Genomic DNA, 14448 nt, shown 5'->3' with positions numbered 1-14448 from the left:
GGAAACATATGCGAACCCCATTTATGGTATGCAAACATTGACTTCTTCCTCGTGATAGTCCTTCCAATTTTGGTTGAATTATTAAGTATATACACCGTACAATTGTAATGGTGAAAAAAATGCATAAACTTATAATATATATGTGCTTTATTTTATATATAGAATATATATTAATGGATTTTGGTAATATACATATATATATATATAAGTGTGTGGGGTTCTATATATATTATATGCATGGATATTATTATATAATATACATATGTTTATAAATTTTGTTTTATCTAGTATATAAATAAGTGTATATGTGACTTTTAATGTATGCTAAAATTTCACATCACAGTCCATAACTAAAATTTAGTTTGCGACAAATTGAAAAGATGAAACTATAACTACAAAACCTGGAAGTCAGAGAAACCTGATCTTAGAATTTGACCAAACAAAACAAAATCTGATCAGTATATGAAACGCAAGCTTCTCTTTAGTTGTATAGATAATGGTATTTGTTTTCTTTTTCTTTTTCTTTTTCCGCAAAAATATCATATTTGTTCTCAAATGCCCCATATCACAAAATGGACAAAGAAAACCCACATAGAGAAGAAACCAAAGAGAGGAAAAAGAATATAGCATGGTAAATTGGAGTCCAGATTTCTGAACCGGTGCTTCATTCCCAATACAAGCAAGCGCATCTCCTGCATTTATGAAACAGGAGCTCCTGATCAAACATTAGCAGGGAACCGGTGTTCCGGCCACTTTGGATATGCCCGCTTGTATAAGCTCATGCAAACAGTATCATGTTGTTGAAGGCCCCCATTAAATATGCATTTCATTCCACCTGATAAAAAGATTGGAATAAAAAGCAATACTCAGCTTTCTCCTCGAAAACTAGAGCCGGAACCCAAGTATATTCGATAAAGATGGGAATTCAGCAAGATATGTGTATTTGATAGGATTAACGTACCATGGGTACCAATGGGTTCCTTAACTCGACCACGACGACCGCACTTCGTCCACACTTCAACAGGCTGCAACCACATCCAAATCAAGAATATAATTTATGTAAAAAGTAATTTTTCCACTGGCTATTCAACTATAGAAACAAAATATTTTAAATCACTTGTAACAGATTATCCTACCTTAAACCATCTCACATCCTCTGGATTATGGAACATATATCGTACTGTGGCTTTTAACTTTGATACTCGTTGAGGATAACTGCATCAAGATATAATCCAAATTAACATAGCCAAACTACATAAATCACTTTTGCATTTTATAGGTATTGCTTCTTCTAAGTCTGAAATTCTAGAATAAACATAAACCAGTAGTAAAATCATCTTCGAAAACTTTTATCACCCAACAAAAGAATCCATACCCAGTTAAAATAATCTTCTTTAAAATTATTCTATCGGGGTCAATACTTCTCAAGGAACCAACAGCAGCAACTGCAGGTGTGCCAGCTCCTGCTGCATTCTTCAGGGCAATCAAGGGGAGAGGTGGAAAAGAAATGGGAGCATATATTGATGCTATTGAAAAACGTCCGGCATGAAGAAACCTTTCCATCTTGTGCTTGTCTGAATTAATATTGTCAGTTGAAAAGATCGGTCTGAAAATAAGCAGAGAGATTTCAGGATTCTGGTAAAAGGTCCAAGACAGTAGTAAGCTACAAAGAGACCATTACCTAGCAACAAACTGACGGAAACCAACATGGAATATGAGTTCTTCTTTAGATTTAATTGGAGCATCATAACTATCATGCTTTTTTATACTGCAAAAAGAATTCATATTGGGAAAAAATAAATAAATAAGGGTGAATTGTTGCTACTCATAACCAGGAAAGTGTAAAGAGAAATATATACCTAAAATGAAGAACAGACATCTTAGACTCATGTTGCAGGAGACCACATAAAACAATGGGTGCAGTTCTTGAGGCCGCACACAAGTTGGAAGCAGCATGAAAAGGAACCTCCTTGATATAAAACCTAGCAAATGAACCAACTGGCGCACAGTCATCCCTGCCCTCTTGCTCCACTTTTAAAGCTTTTACAACAACATGCTTTTGTGTTCTTGCAAAACTATCAAAAGCAAAAATTCTGGCATATTCTGGAGGTAGAGATTCCTAACAATAACCAGTAAACTTTTAATAACTTCCTAATATTAACCCAAAACAAAGCTCATCAAAATGGTATCACAATAAATTACTTTGGGGTCCCACGAGGATGTCCTAAAAGACTTGAGGCCTCTATATTTTGCAAACCGCTTTCTAGCAGGAACATCTAGTGGAGTATCCACTTCATCTGGAAATTCTGAAATTAACATTTAATCAACGGTATATTAGCACCTACATTACAAGAGGTGTTCATACATGGCTGTGAAGATTTGAGAAGAGTGTTCAGAGAAAAATGCATGCATTGGTGCAGTAGGGTAGTAGCTACCCAATCTCATCATCAAAATTCAAAACTTAACTGCAGACTAACTATCATATGCATGCCCACTCCTCACTTGTTAATACTTTGAAGACTAGAATTAGTGACTTCAATTATGAGGAGAAAAGGGCTTACAAGGGTCAAATTTTAGTAGTCAGCTATAATAAGATGTTCCAATTATAGGTGTCCCCCCCCCCCCAATATAGATTATTCTGGCTTTACACAATATGACAACTAATCATAAGAAATGCTCTGAAAAAAACTCTAGGACTCATCCAGAAAACATAAATACCCTCATCTTCGGCATGTGCCTCTTTTATTTTTTTAATCTCATCCTCTATCTGTTCCCTTGTCATATTGTCCCCTTCCTGCATGTATAAAAAAAAAATCATTCACATGCAGAATATTTAAGAGAAAAAGAAACAACATGAATGCCGCAAGAAGCAAGGATATGCAGAAACATATAGCTGGCTCTTCCTCATAATTCATCAAGTACAAATTGCATTGGGACATAAGCATCAAAGAGACACACCATCATCACGGAATCATTTTCAGTTTCTTCATCAGAGTCCCTTAAGTGCAAGGAAGCTTGATCTTCCTCAAAATCTCGATTGTTGGTGTCTTCTTGACTAGGACAGCCACTTTCTCCTTCATCCAACAACATGCCATCATCATCCTCATCATCATCTCCATCATTCTCCACGCCAGAATCCTCTCCATCTGTATCATCTACGATCCAAGCAGCCTGAATGGCAGCCAGTGGTCACAAATAGATTGTTATGCATAAACATGAAAAATAAGAAACAGAAAGGTGGACAGCAAATGTTAAAGAGTCCCAGGAACTGGCAAGACAATTCAGACCTGATACTCAGAAGTGCCTCGAGGGAGAGCTCTCTTTCTCAACCTCTTCTGCTTTTGATTTCTTTCAGCCTCAGCCATTTCTGCTTCAGTGGGCCATGTCTGTCATAATAAAACAGCAGTATAAATAGCACCCAACATCCCCTAGAAGAATGCATAAGGGTGTGTGCATACCACTATAAAGTAATTTTACTAATTTAATAAGAAAAACTCAATTACAAAGTAGCTAAGCAGACACAAAATTAGTTCGTACTTTGTAGATTGGATCGGGGGCAAGCAGCAACTTAATCATCTTATCAAAGGCACAACCCTAATATGTAACCAAAAGTTTGAAAAATACAACCCTTGGTTTTCCTGATGTCTCAATTCAATTTAATTATACTCGTCTTTTAAGCATACTCAGTATCAAAATTCCTTGAATTCTTTACTACAGGTTTTGCTGCGTGCATGACAATTACTATTACTCCAAAAAAAACACATTTGAGTGATTTGATTAATAGTTGAAAGAAGCAGAAAAATGAGATGAAACAATATCAGGGAAGTCAGTATTTAACAAGAATGAGGAGACCAAAGTAGTAACTCTGTTGATCTACATGCCAAAAAGCAAGTACCAAGTCATGACAGAGTAATCATAGGAAATCGCGAGCAAGATATTTAAAGCTCTAATATCCAAGTTACCTGTTCTCCAGCAAGTGGATCTGGAACATTCTCAACAAGCAAAGGCTCCAGGCTTGATGGATCAGGAGCTAGGGAACGAATGATCTGGACGCGAAGAAGCAAAATTGAAAAGTTCATTACCCACTTCATTGCTACCCAGTACATAAGATAAAGGCTTTTCTTGCTTCTGAAATAGTGTTCAAATTTCATTAAAATAAACGTACCTCAGCATCTTCAATGTCATCAGAATCCATAGCATTATGATCTTTTCTAGCATTTAAAGGGATAGGATCCTTCATAATGTCAATTCTACTCAATTGAAAATCCCCCGCACCAGAAACATGAACCTAATGTATAAGACCGTAAGAAGCCACCACCAGATATACATGTGAAGCAAAGCTTAGAGAGATATAACTACCAGCTGGTTCACTGAGAGGCTGTGAGCACGTGTATAACCAGTGAGGAGAAGTGTACACTTCTCTGGACTGGAGTCATCTGGTACCATATCAACCTAAAACATAGCAGTTTGTAAAATTTTACCTTCAAAGGTTTTGGCACAAACAAGTAACATGAAAAAAAATTAATGGATTGTAAAAGGATTGGACAACCGCCCATCCAAAAATGATTGTGTACAACCTATCACTAAGTTTTTTATAGGTGAACATCTCCAAGACTTACATTGCAAAAATACCTTCGTTAAAGTTTCCTCACAATCGATGCTACTCCTAACAATGTAAAATTCATAAAAAATTTGCAATAACTTAGAAGTACTTTTTGAGCAATGAGATAAGGCCGTTGATTTCTCCAATGTGGAGTTGTGAGTCTTTGCTCCTTAAAAAGCCACATGAACTGCAATCAAAATATCAGTAAAGTGTATTAGAAGCAGGAAAAAAAGTGAATAAATGGAACACAATGATTATTCAATTCCATCTCAATCTGATTAATTCACGGATATATCAGTTAAACCCAAAAAAGAAAACTCATTGCACAGAATATCACCTTGTGCAAGTCGTCCTTCGTATCTGCGGGATAAAACTTGCAATCCTCTGGAAATTCAGAAGTAAGGCTGCAAGTAACAATCTTCTTTGCATCATTTTGTCTTTTAAGCTCAGTAGGCAGATCCTGGAGGAAAAAACTTCAACCTCAATACTTGCTTTCTTAGAGAGATCACAAGTATAAAAACCATATAAAGTCGTGAACTAAGAACATACACGAATGAAAACGACTGTGCTCGGTAAACCTAGAGACCTGAACACCGAAAGGCATTGACTTCCAAATGAATCAATATAGTCACATGTGCTTTGTTCAGTAGCTGATGCCACAAAAGCAATCAAATCAGCAACCTACAATTAAACAGGCAGTTGACCATTAAAGTGAACAAAAAAAAAAAAGAGGGTTACTAAATGAGGTTGACACAATATATCACCAAGATGTAGACAATTTTTTACCTTGGCCATTTCCATACACGATAATAGGTCCCCATGAGGAGCATGCAGTACCTAGACAGAACAACTTGACGATTAAGAGGTTGCTAGTTCTTGCACTTAGGATCAAGCATAAAAGGCACATCTTTCAATAATATTACACTGAACCTCACAGAATGATAAAATGATATCCACCACAAAATTGACAAATCAAAATGAAAGCTGAGCTTGAAATTATTAACTAGCAGCTTTCTTTAACTAATAGCATGAAACAAAAACACGAGGAGTGACGCCTACTGTTGCTCGCAGTTTGTACTCTGAAGAAGCTACCGTTGATGAAAGAGCTCTGCTAACATCTGCTGAAAGCAATCTCAAAATGTCTTCAGCAAGTGAACTTACATTCACGGATGCGGAAAGAGGGAAAAGAAGCTGTGATAAAAAAATAATAAGACTTTAGGGAGGAAAACAATAGGCACTTGAAGCAACAATATGGGAAGAATTAATTTATACAAAAGGCTTACAATGACACGGGGAGGGCTGGCTGATCCACTTGAAGCCCTTTTTTCTTTCAAAAGAGCTTCCTTCTTCTGCTCTCGTAGCTACAAAATCGAATAGCACTATCCAGTGTGAGATAATAAGCATTAGAGATATTCATATTTATTCTCACTCACCATCTTGCTTCGCTGAAGCCGAGCAGCTCGAGCTCCCTGCGTTACATTACGGTTCGATTTTGCAATCCGGTTCTTATCTAAACCACCAAAAGATAAAGAACCATTCAAAAAAACAGATAAAATTCTTAGTAGAGAAAACAAAATCATAATTAAAAATATATATAAATCTAAACCATTGAAGTTGAACAGAGCAGGGCAACCTTTTTGAGAGATTTTATGAATGTTCCTAGAAGATTTAGAGGAGAAACGGGTTTTGTGAGGCTTATTGACTTGAGCTCGAGATCCTCCCATGGTGATGGAAACAGTGGGATAAACGAACTCCCCCAAAGCAGAGAAAATAGTTCAAAATCTCTCAAAGTTATTTAGGGTCGGCGGCGGGATAAGCTACAGAATTATTTATATGTTATTATTTATGGATAATTAATTAGATAATTAATCCATTTATTTAACTTAGTATAAAATTTGTAATTTAAGGTGACATAGTTCGTTAAAATAACAAACAGTTAAAAAAATTCAGTATTATAATAAATTTAATCCTCTAACTTTTCCCTATTATATTAATTTAGTTATAATTTTAAAAAAATAACATTTAAAATTTATAAATAATCTCAATTTGATTCTAATTTTAAGAATTATTAAACAAAATTGATCTAGGTTTCAGCTCAACAAATATGATTTAGGGTAAACTACACAAATAGTTAATTAACTATAAAAATTTTCATTTTAGGCACTTAAAATAAAAAGTTTGCAATTTAAGCACTTACATTATATAATTCGATCATTTTGATAACTCTCATTAAAATCATAAATGACAAGTTGTTAAAAAATTAATATAAATAACAAATGTAGCCCTCAACTTTTATATATTATATTAATTTAACCATAATTTTAAAAAATTAACATTCAAAATTTACAAATAATCTCAAAATTTAACCCTCTCCCCCATAAACCCAGAGTCGTTGTCCAATCTTCCATTGCACAAAATATATATAAACTTTTAGGTCATTTGTACTTGTTGGTCACTTAATCTATGAGAAAAGAAAGAGTAACTTTGGGGACAAGAAAATACGTATGCGGTTAGTTATTGATTTTATGCGGATCATTAAAACATTAATGACCTTAAAAGAATCATGTAGGAATGGCTCACTTAGAGGATTTATTGGTGGAACTCGATCGTGTTTGATCAAAAAATATTATTATTTAATTGGAAAATAGAGGCACAGAGTGAGGGATTTTTATTTTATTTAATATTAATATATTTATATTTATATTTATTTAACATTAATATAAATTTTAAAATTATTGTTATATCTTTTAAAAACATATATTTATATATTTTTAAATTTTTTATATTATTTATTGTCAAAAATATTTTTATTTTATATCTTTTTTAAAATTTATAATATTTTTTGAAAAAAATTATATTTTTATATTTTTCTTTGAATTTTTTAGAATTAAAATCAATTTGAGATTATTTTTAAATTTTGAGGGTTAAATTTTTAAAATTATTAAAAAATAATATGTAAAAGTTGAGGGCTAAATTTATTATTATACCAAATTTTTTAACTACCACGTCAAATTGTCATTTGTGATTCTAACGAGAGTGACCAAAATTATCGAACTATGTAATGTAGGTACTTAAATTGCAAACTTTTTTTTATTTTAGGTGCCTAAATTGAATTTTTTTATAATTAATTAACTATTTGTGTAGTTTACCCTAAATCATATTTGTTGAGTTGAAACCTAGATCGATTTTGTTTAACGAAGATGGATTCTTAACTAGAAAAATGAAACAACAAAAAACATTACTAGGAAGCCTCATTTTCATGATGTTAGATCTAGAACAAGTTTGTTCTCAGGCAGCGAAATCTAAACTAGCTAAACCTATGAAGAGCACTAATTAAACAAAAAAAAGCTAACTTTTTTAGAAAAAAAAAGTTTAAAGGTTTTTAAAGTAAATGACACGAATGAAATGATAGAAATGAAAGAAATTTTCCTTTCTTTTCTTTTTTAGAAAAGAAACAACTTCAAGGAACTAGCTACAATAAGGCTAATAGGAGTCTATATTAACCATTATTGAATGAGCATCTTCTTAAAACAAAGATCGAGCATGATCGGGTGGGTCTTCAAAAGTTGATAACTTGTTAAGATCAATAGGAACAACTTTGGCCATGCAATATGCCAGTTTATTATGCTCTCACGTGACATGCCAAAAATTAAGTTACCAAACTTGCTTGCATAAATCATGTATTAAACGAAGTTCAGAAATGTTATTATCAATCGCATAATCGTTCCCAATTATATCAATCAACAATGCATTGTCGCTTTCAATCACAAGCTTGTGAAACCCTTTCTTCCAAGCTAGAGTGAATCCTTTATATATAACTTGTGCTTCAATATAAAAAATGTTTGATACACCGACCTTCATAGCAAACCCAAATAGCCAACCTCCTATTAAATCTCAAAGAACACCACCAATAGTATCATTAGAGTACTGTAATGATAGTGCGTTATCCGTATTAAGCTTCACCCATCTTTCCGCTGGTGGATACCAATTATCACAAGTGATTGTGCTGCACATAAGTCAATCCATACATTTATCATTAATGATACTTCTTGTCCATGCCATGCATTTCGAAATCAGATTGCTACTGTTACTACTTGCCAGTTGGAAAATGAATTCATTTTGACCATTCCAAAATATCCAACACAAGATTGAAAAGAATGTAACAGGCCCAATTTGCCCGGCCCGAGCCCAAAATTAAAACCTAAATAAAATATAAAAATAAATAATAATAAATGTCCATTTTCTTTACAAATCCAAACCTAAGCATTTTCTACCCAAGCCCAATATGAACCTAATCCACTAAATCTAATCAGCTAACCCTGGCCCAACCTACCCCAAAGTATTCCCCAAAACCGAAACCCTAGCTTTCAGCAACTAGTGACGCCGCCGTCGAACTCAGGGCCTCTTCCGCGCGTGCTGCACCTCCATGCGCGTGCGTCGCCCCAACTGGCCTCCGTATGTGCCATGTCCTTGACGCTGTACCCCGTACCTACACAAGTAGACAAACAAAATGAACAAGCAGAAAAACGGCAGCAAAGAAAAAAGAGAAAAGGATTTTTTGTTGCAATTTTTTTTGTGTTTTCTTTCTATTTTCTGGCTATATAAAAGCCAAATACGCATTGTAAACTTTTTTTTTTGACACACAGAGATAGAGATTCAAAGATTCGAAATAGAAAATCAGAGGAAAATTTCCAGAATATAGAAGGTGATTCAATTTTTTATTCTGTTTTTCTTTTCTGTTAATCCTTTTTCGTGTTTGTGTGATCGACGGTTCGAAAGGAAATAAAGGAAAGAGATTAGAGAGCAAAGAGCGTACCTAGTGGTCAATCCTTTGCTCCCTCCATCGCTATCGGAGGCGGGTGAGGAATCGGAGCCTCCAAACGTTGGTAGGAAGAGCGGTGCGCAAAGGGCGATCTGCCTAGGGTTCGCAGATCCATCAAGATGGCTTAGTGCCTTGTCCCTTCTTATTTTTTTTAATTTTTATTTTTGTGCATACTATAGAACGGCGCTGTTGAAGTCGTTCCCATGGCTCCAAAACGGGGCCGTATTGGGCTGTTAACCCGTGGACCCGACCCAGTTGCGGCTAGATCCGCGCGTTTTGGGTGGGGAGGGATATTTGCGTGCCACATCCTTCCTGTTTCGCAATGTGTTTCAATTTGGTCCTTTTAATTTATTTCATTTTGGGCAGTATAATTTGTTGTTGTTTTCAATTTGGCCCAGGTTGTGCACCGCGTTTTGGAGGGACAGGAATTATTTCCCATCTAGTCCCCCATGTTATTCGGATGTCCCCTTTTGCCCCCCCAAATCTGTTTTATTTTCAATTTCTTCCTTCTCATTTCGAATTTAACACAATTTCACCCAAAAATCTAACTTTCTTTCTTATCTAAGTTTAATATATTTCTTAAGTTTATTATCAACACTATTCCGATATTAATATTATTTTGAATCTAACGTTAATATTATATAAACTTATCATAATTTATTATTCAAAATTTGTTATGTATCATTGTTTAAATTTTTACATTTTATACGTGTCCTTTTGTAAACTCAATGTTTCATATACATTTTAATATTTTATTCTATATTATATTTCCTTAAAACTCACTCATTACGTATTTTTTAGATTTGCAATATTATATAATAATACTATATGTGTACATACTTCCTATTAAATCATTTTCATTATCCATGCACATTATTTAATATCAACTTCTTATTATTATAGATATTTTATCTCTTTTTAATATTTTAACATTTTTAATTTATCTCAATTTATTTCAATGTTGTTAATCTATTCAAGTTTATTTTAACCTTTAATTTATCCATGTTATACTTATTTCTTAAATTATGTTTAAATTTGCATATTTCATGAGTCTTATTTTCTTGCTTGATTTTCAATTAATTTCCCCTTATTGGTTAATGTTGATATTTACATAATGAAATTGTTATTTTTTGCTCGTTTGAATTTATTTATTGATTGTTTGTATTCATTATTGTATATTTAAATTTATGATTGATCAATTCATGTTGTATATCATCATTCAATCGCATTTTATTTATTTAAAAAATTACGTTTCATGTTACTTAAAATCCTTTACACAAAAGCCTTTCAAAGTAACACATATATTTGATATTTAGAATCCTCGAGAGAATTGAGCTCTAATGTATTGGGTTCCAATTCTTCTCGTTGAATCTGAATGATCAAAAGTTTTCTCTAACCAAAATACGTAAAACCCACTCTCGGGAATTCAATAAGTCGTGTCCTAATGTATTGGATGTGAGACGTCGTTTTCTCGAAATGAGGATTTGTAAAATAATAAGGTCAATATTCAATGCTCGGAGCTTTGAGAAATCGTGCCCTAACGTATTGGGTTTCAATTTTTCATCGGACTTAAAGCAATTGAATATCCTTTTTGAATTTCACCACACATGTTTCAAAAATCAAAAGACAAACTTATTCTGGAGCACTAAAAATGTCGTGCCCTAATGTATTGGGTATGTCATTTTATTACTTTAGGATAAGGAGGCCTTTAGAATCTGCATCGATTTATCCAAGTATTTTTAATAAGATAAAGGGATCGTATTTTAAAATCTTTTTAAAATTTCGGCATTAAGATGATAAACAATAAATTCGATACCAATCTTGGGCATTACGAGGGTGCTAACCCTTCCTCGTACGTAACCGACCCCCGAACCTGTTTTCTCAAAATTCGCAGACCTAAAATTATTTTCAATGTGACCCGATCACACCTTAATAAAAGGTCGGTGGCGACTCCCATTTTCATTTTTAAGTCGATAACTAAATTTTTTTTGTTTTTTTCAAAAAAATGGTTTCGACAGCTTGGCGACTCCACTAGGGTCTCCTTTAGAGAGTCAGGCCGTAAAATTGATTGTTTCTGTCTTATTGTCGAAAACTGAAAATTCGATTTGAAAAAAATTACGATCCTCTCTTTGCACATGTTTGTAGGTTTATTGTAAATTGTGTTTAATATTTTAGCATCATATTGCATAAAGGCTATTCTGGTCTTACCCCTTTAAGTGGGAGTGAGAAGCTATTCCTTCGTGAGGTTTTTACACCTCCGTGCAGGATAGTGGATCGCTTCCAGGATACATCCGTACCTATGTCTTCGTGAGATTTTCATCTCCGTGTAGCCATAGGAAAATGTGTTCCCCTGAACCGAACTCGGTCCATATGAGCCTATAATGGGTGATGATCGAGGAATCTGCTGGTTCGGGTACCTCGACTTTAGAACCAAGCTGCATGTAGAGAAACCTAAGAGCCCATCCTTGATTGTACTGCAGAAACCCTAGTAATTGCCCTGATAGGTGTTTAATTTTTTTGTACTTACTTACTTAAAGTTGCGTTTTTTTGTTTTGTTGCACTAACTTATGTTTTTATGTTTGCATGTCATTTCATATACAAAAGAGTGTCGATTCAGGTTCGATTACTAAGTTAGAAAGCTTAACATGGAGAACGGATTTCTTGATAAAGTAGAGGACAATGCTGTTGTCCGTGTATGGTCAGAGAAAACACAATCAGAGAAAGGAGATAGTCTAGCCGGGGGTATACTTCGGAGTTATGGGACTACACACGTATCAGTGTGACGCAAAATAGCCTTCAGAAATTAAAGGTAATATGAGACCATTGGAGTGACGAAACTAAGCAATTGTTTAACTCAAGTTATGGAGATTTACCGTATTTACTCGACATTAAGGTAGACGTACATTTGTTCCGAGCCATCGCTCAGTTTTGGAACCCCGCGTATGATTGCTTTACCTTTGGAGGGGTTGATTTGATACCCACTATAGAAGAATATACAGCTTTGCTACGTTGTCCAAAGATCCAAGTTGATAAAATCTACTCTAGAGCCATTAATGTTCCAACCTTTATAAAGAAGTTGATGAACATCATTGGAATGAGTGAGCAATGGGTCACGGTAGGGATCAAGCAGAAGGGGGAAAGCAAATGTATCCCTTAGAAAAGCCTGCAGGAGTTGATTTTGGGGAATCTTGATGCAAGGAAAAGGGTTGATACCTTTGCTCTGAGCATTTATGGGCTAGTAATTTTCCCTAAGGCACTAGGGTACGTAGATGAGGCAACCTCTAATCTCTTTGACCGACTTGATAAGAGGGTTACACCTGTTCCGGCAATTTTGGCATAAACTTTCAAGTTATTGAATTCATGTCGAAGGGCAGGGGAAGGCAGATTCATTGGGTGTGTACAGCTTCTACTTGCGTGGTTCCATAGTCATTTTTGGAAATTTGATAAAGTTTCGTATCGAGTTTTTTCTGAAAATTATTCACCGTTAAAGGAGATAGCAGCTACACCAAGAAGAGATGACATCTCGGAAGAGAAATGGTTGGTCATTCTTCAAAATCTTCGTGAGGAGGACGTCGAGTGGAGAGCCCTATGGTTGCTTCCGGATGAAATATTGTACCGATGTGGTAACTTTGATTGGGTTCCGTTACTTGGAATCTGGGGAGCAGTTGGTTATGCCCCATTAATGGTGCTAAGACAATACAAGTCAATGCAGTTTATACCTGCAACCCAAGGCTTAGCTGAGTTTGAATTCTAATATAAAGACAATGGATATAAAAAGAAGATTCGAGAGATAACCAGTGCATGGGACCAGACTCGACAGATGAAGAGATTAGTCGTAGGCCCGATGACGACTCCCGAATATAATGAATGGTGGGTCAGAAGAATCAATGATAACATCCCAATGCCAAGTCAAGGAGATAGTCAGTCAATAGAAGAACATTTGCGGGTTGTTCCCTCCGAACTAGAAATTATGAAGCACAATTTTAAGAAGAGGAATGCAGAGCTTGAAAAAAGGATCGAGCAGTTGGAAGAAGAAAAGATGCACTTAGGATTAGACGTGGATGTTCAAAAGTTAGAGACAGAGAAGTTAAAAAAGGGAAAGAATAAGGCTGAGGAAGACTTGGATAGTTTGAAGACAGACTACAAGAAGTTGAGGCTATCAATAAGAACCGCTGGGCTAGGAAAAACTCCAGAGCAATGACGCCAAGAGATTCGGGAAGAAAAGATCAAGGTTTATGGATGGGAAAAGAAATTCCGAGAGGTTCAGACGTAAAATGGAGCTCTAGAAAGGAGTTTGTCAGAGAGCCAAAAGGAAAAATGCGAATTAAAAGATAGAGTGGTTGAGTTGGAAAGATCTCTTCATCAGTATCGAAGTCGAAATTCTGTGATGGAATTAAGGGCGAGCTTGAGAAAAATCAAAGAAATGAAAGGAAGAATAGAAGAATTGAAATCGACATTGCGAAGTTGTGAGATCCGGACTGAGTACTTGGAAACCAATGAAAGTCGTCAGAATGAGCAACTTTACCATCTTCAAAATCAGGTTGAAAATAAAGATCGTATCATGGGTAAAGTCGTGGTTCAGATCCGGGAGGTAGCTGATCACCTGTAGACTTTGACGGTACAGGCCGATGCACTGAGCGTAAAGTATGAGCTAGAATCAACTCGAGGACAGGAATTAGCTTCTTTACTTAGGAAAATTAAAGTTCTGAGCATTAGGGCAAGAGCATATATGTAACCTGTTTTATGTAAATAATTTTATTTTCTAGTGAAAGTTTTCTAAATGAAATTGAATCAGAATCGACGCCGCTTTGCATTCATGCATCACATTACATTGCATCATATGCATTAAGGTCCATTGAAAGAACCTAATTGATTAATCATTACAGTTAATCTGGAAACCAACAAAAACTCATCAACCAATCACCGCTACGGTACCCGTGCAAAATAAAAAATTATGGATCAACGATTGGAAAAGTTGGAGCGACTTCAAAAGGAAATGGAAGATCAGTTACAGATACAAATG

At 35.0% G+C, this 14448-nt stretch overlaps 1 protein-coding gene across 1 annotated transcript; it reads right to left on the bottom strand.

Moving 5' to 3' along the window:
* Nucleotides 1-506: 506 nt before the first annotated feature.
* LOC107922049 (pre-rRNA-processing protein TSR1 homolog) lies at nucleotides 507-6412 on the bottom strand. The gene is made up of 21 exons (XM_016851881.2): nucleotides 6237-6412; nucleotides 6037-6113; nucleotides 5887-5964; nucleotides 5663-5794; nucleotides 5390-5440; nucleotides 5153-5284; nucleotides 4941-5063; nucleotides 4713-4790; nucleotides 4360-4452; nucleotides 4166-4288; nucleotides 3963-4046; nucleotides 3288-3386; nucleotides 2959-3171; nucleotides 2719-2794; nucleotides 2203-2306; nucleotides 1860-2119; nucleotides 1682-1768; nucleotides 1376-1606; nucleotides 1137-1215; nucleotides 962-1025; nucleotides 507-835 (listed from the first exon to the last, which is right to left on the bottom strand). The coding sequence occupies exons 1-21, from the start codon at nucleotides 6325-6327 to the stop codon at nucleotides 720-722; spliced, it is 2391 nt and encodes a 796-aa protein (XP_016707370.2). The 5' UTR covers nucleotides 6328-6412; the 3' UTR covers nucleotides 507-719.
* Nucleotides 6413-14448: the final 8036 nt, after the last annotated feature.

The sequence above is a fragment of the Gossypium hirsutum genome, chromosome D01 (genome assembly GCF_007990345.1).
Source record: "Gossypium hirsutum isolate 1008001.06 chromosome D01, Gossypium_hirsutum_v2.1, whole genome shotgun sequence".
In the NCBI taxonomy this organism is placed as follows: domain Eukaryota; kingdom Viridiplantae; phylum Streptophyta; class Magnoliopsida; order Malvales; family Malvaceae; genus Gossypium; species Gossypium hirsutum.
Note: the sequence above shows the minus strand (reverse complement) of the source record. Positions and strands in the feature narration are given on the sequence as shown.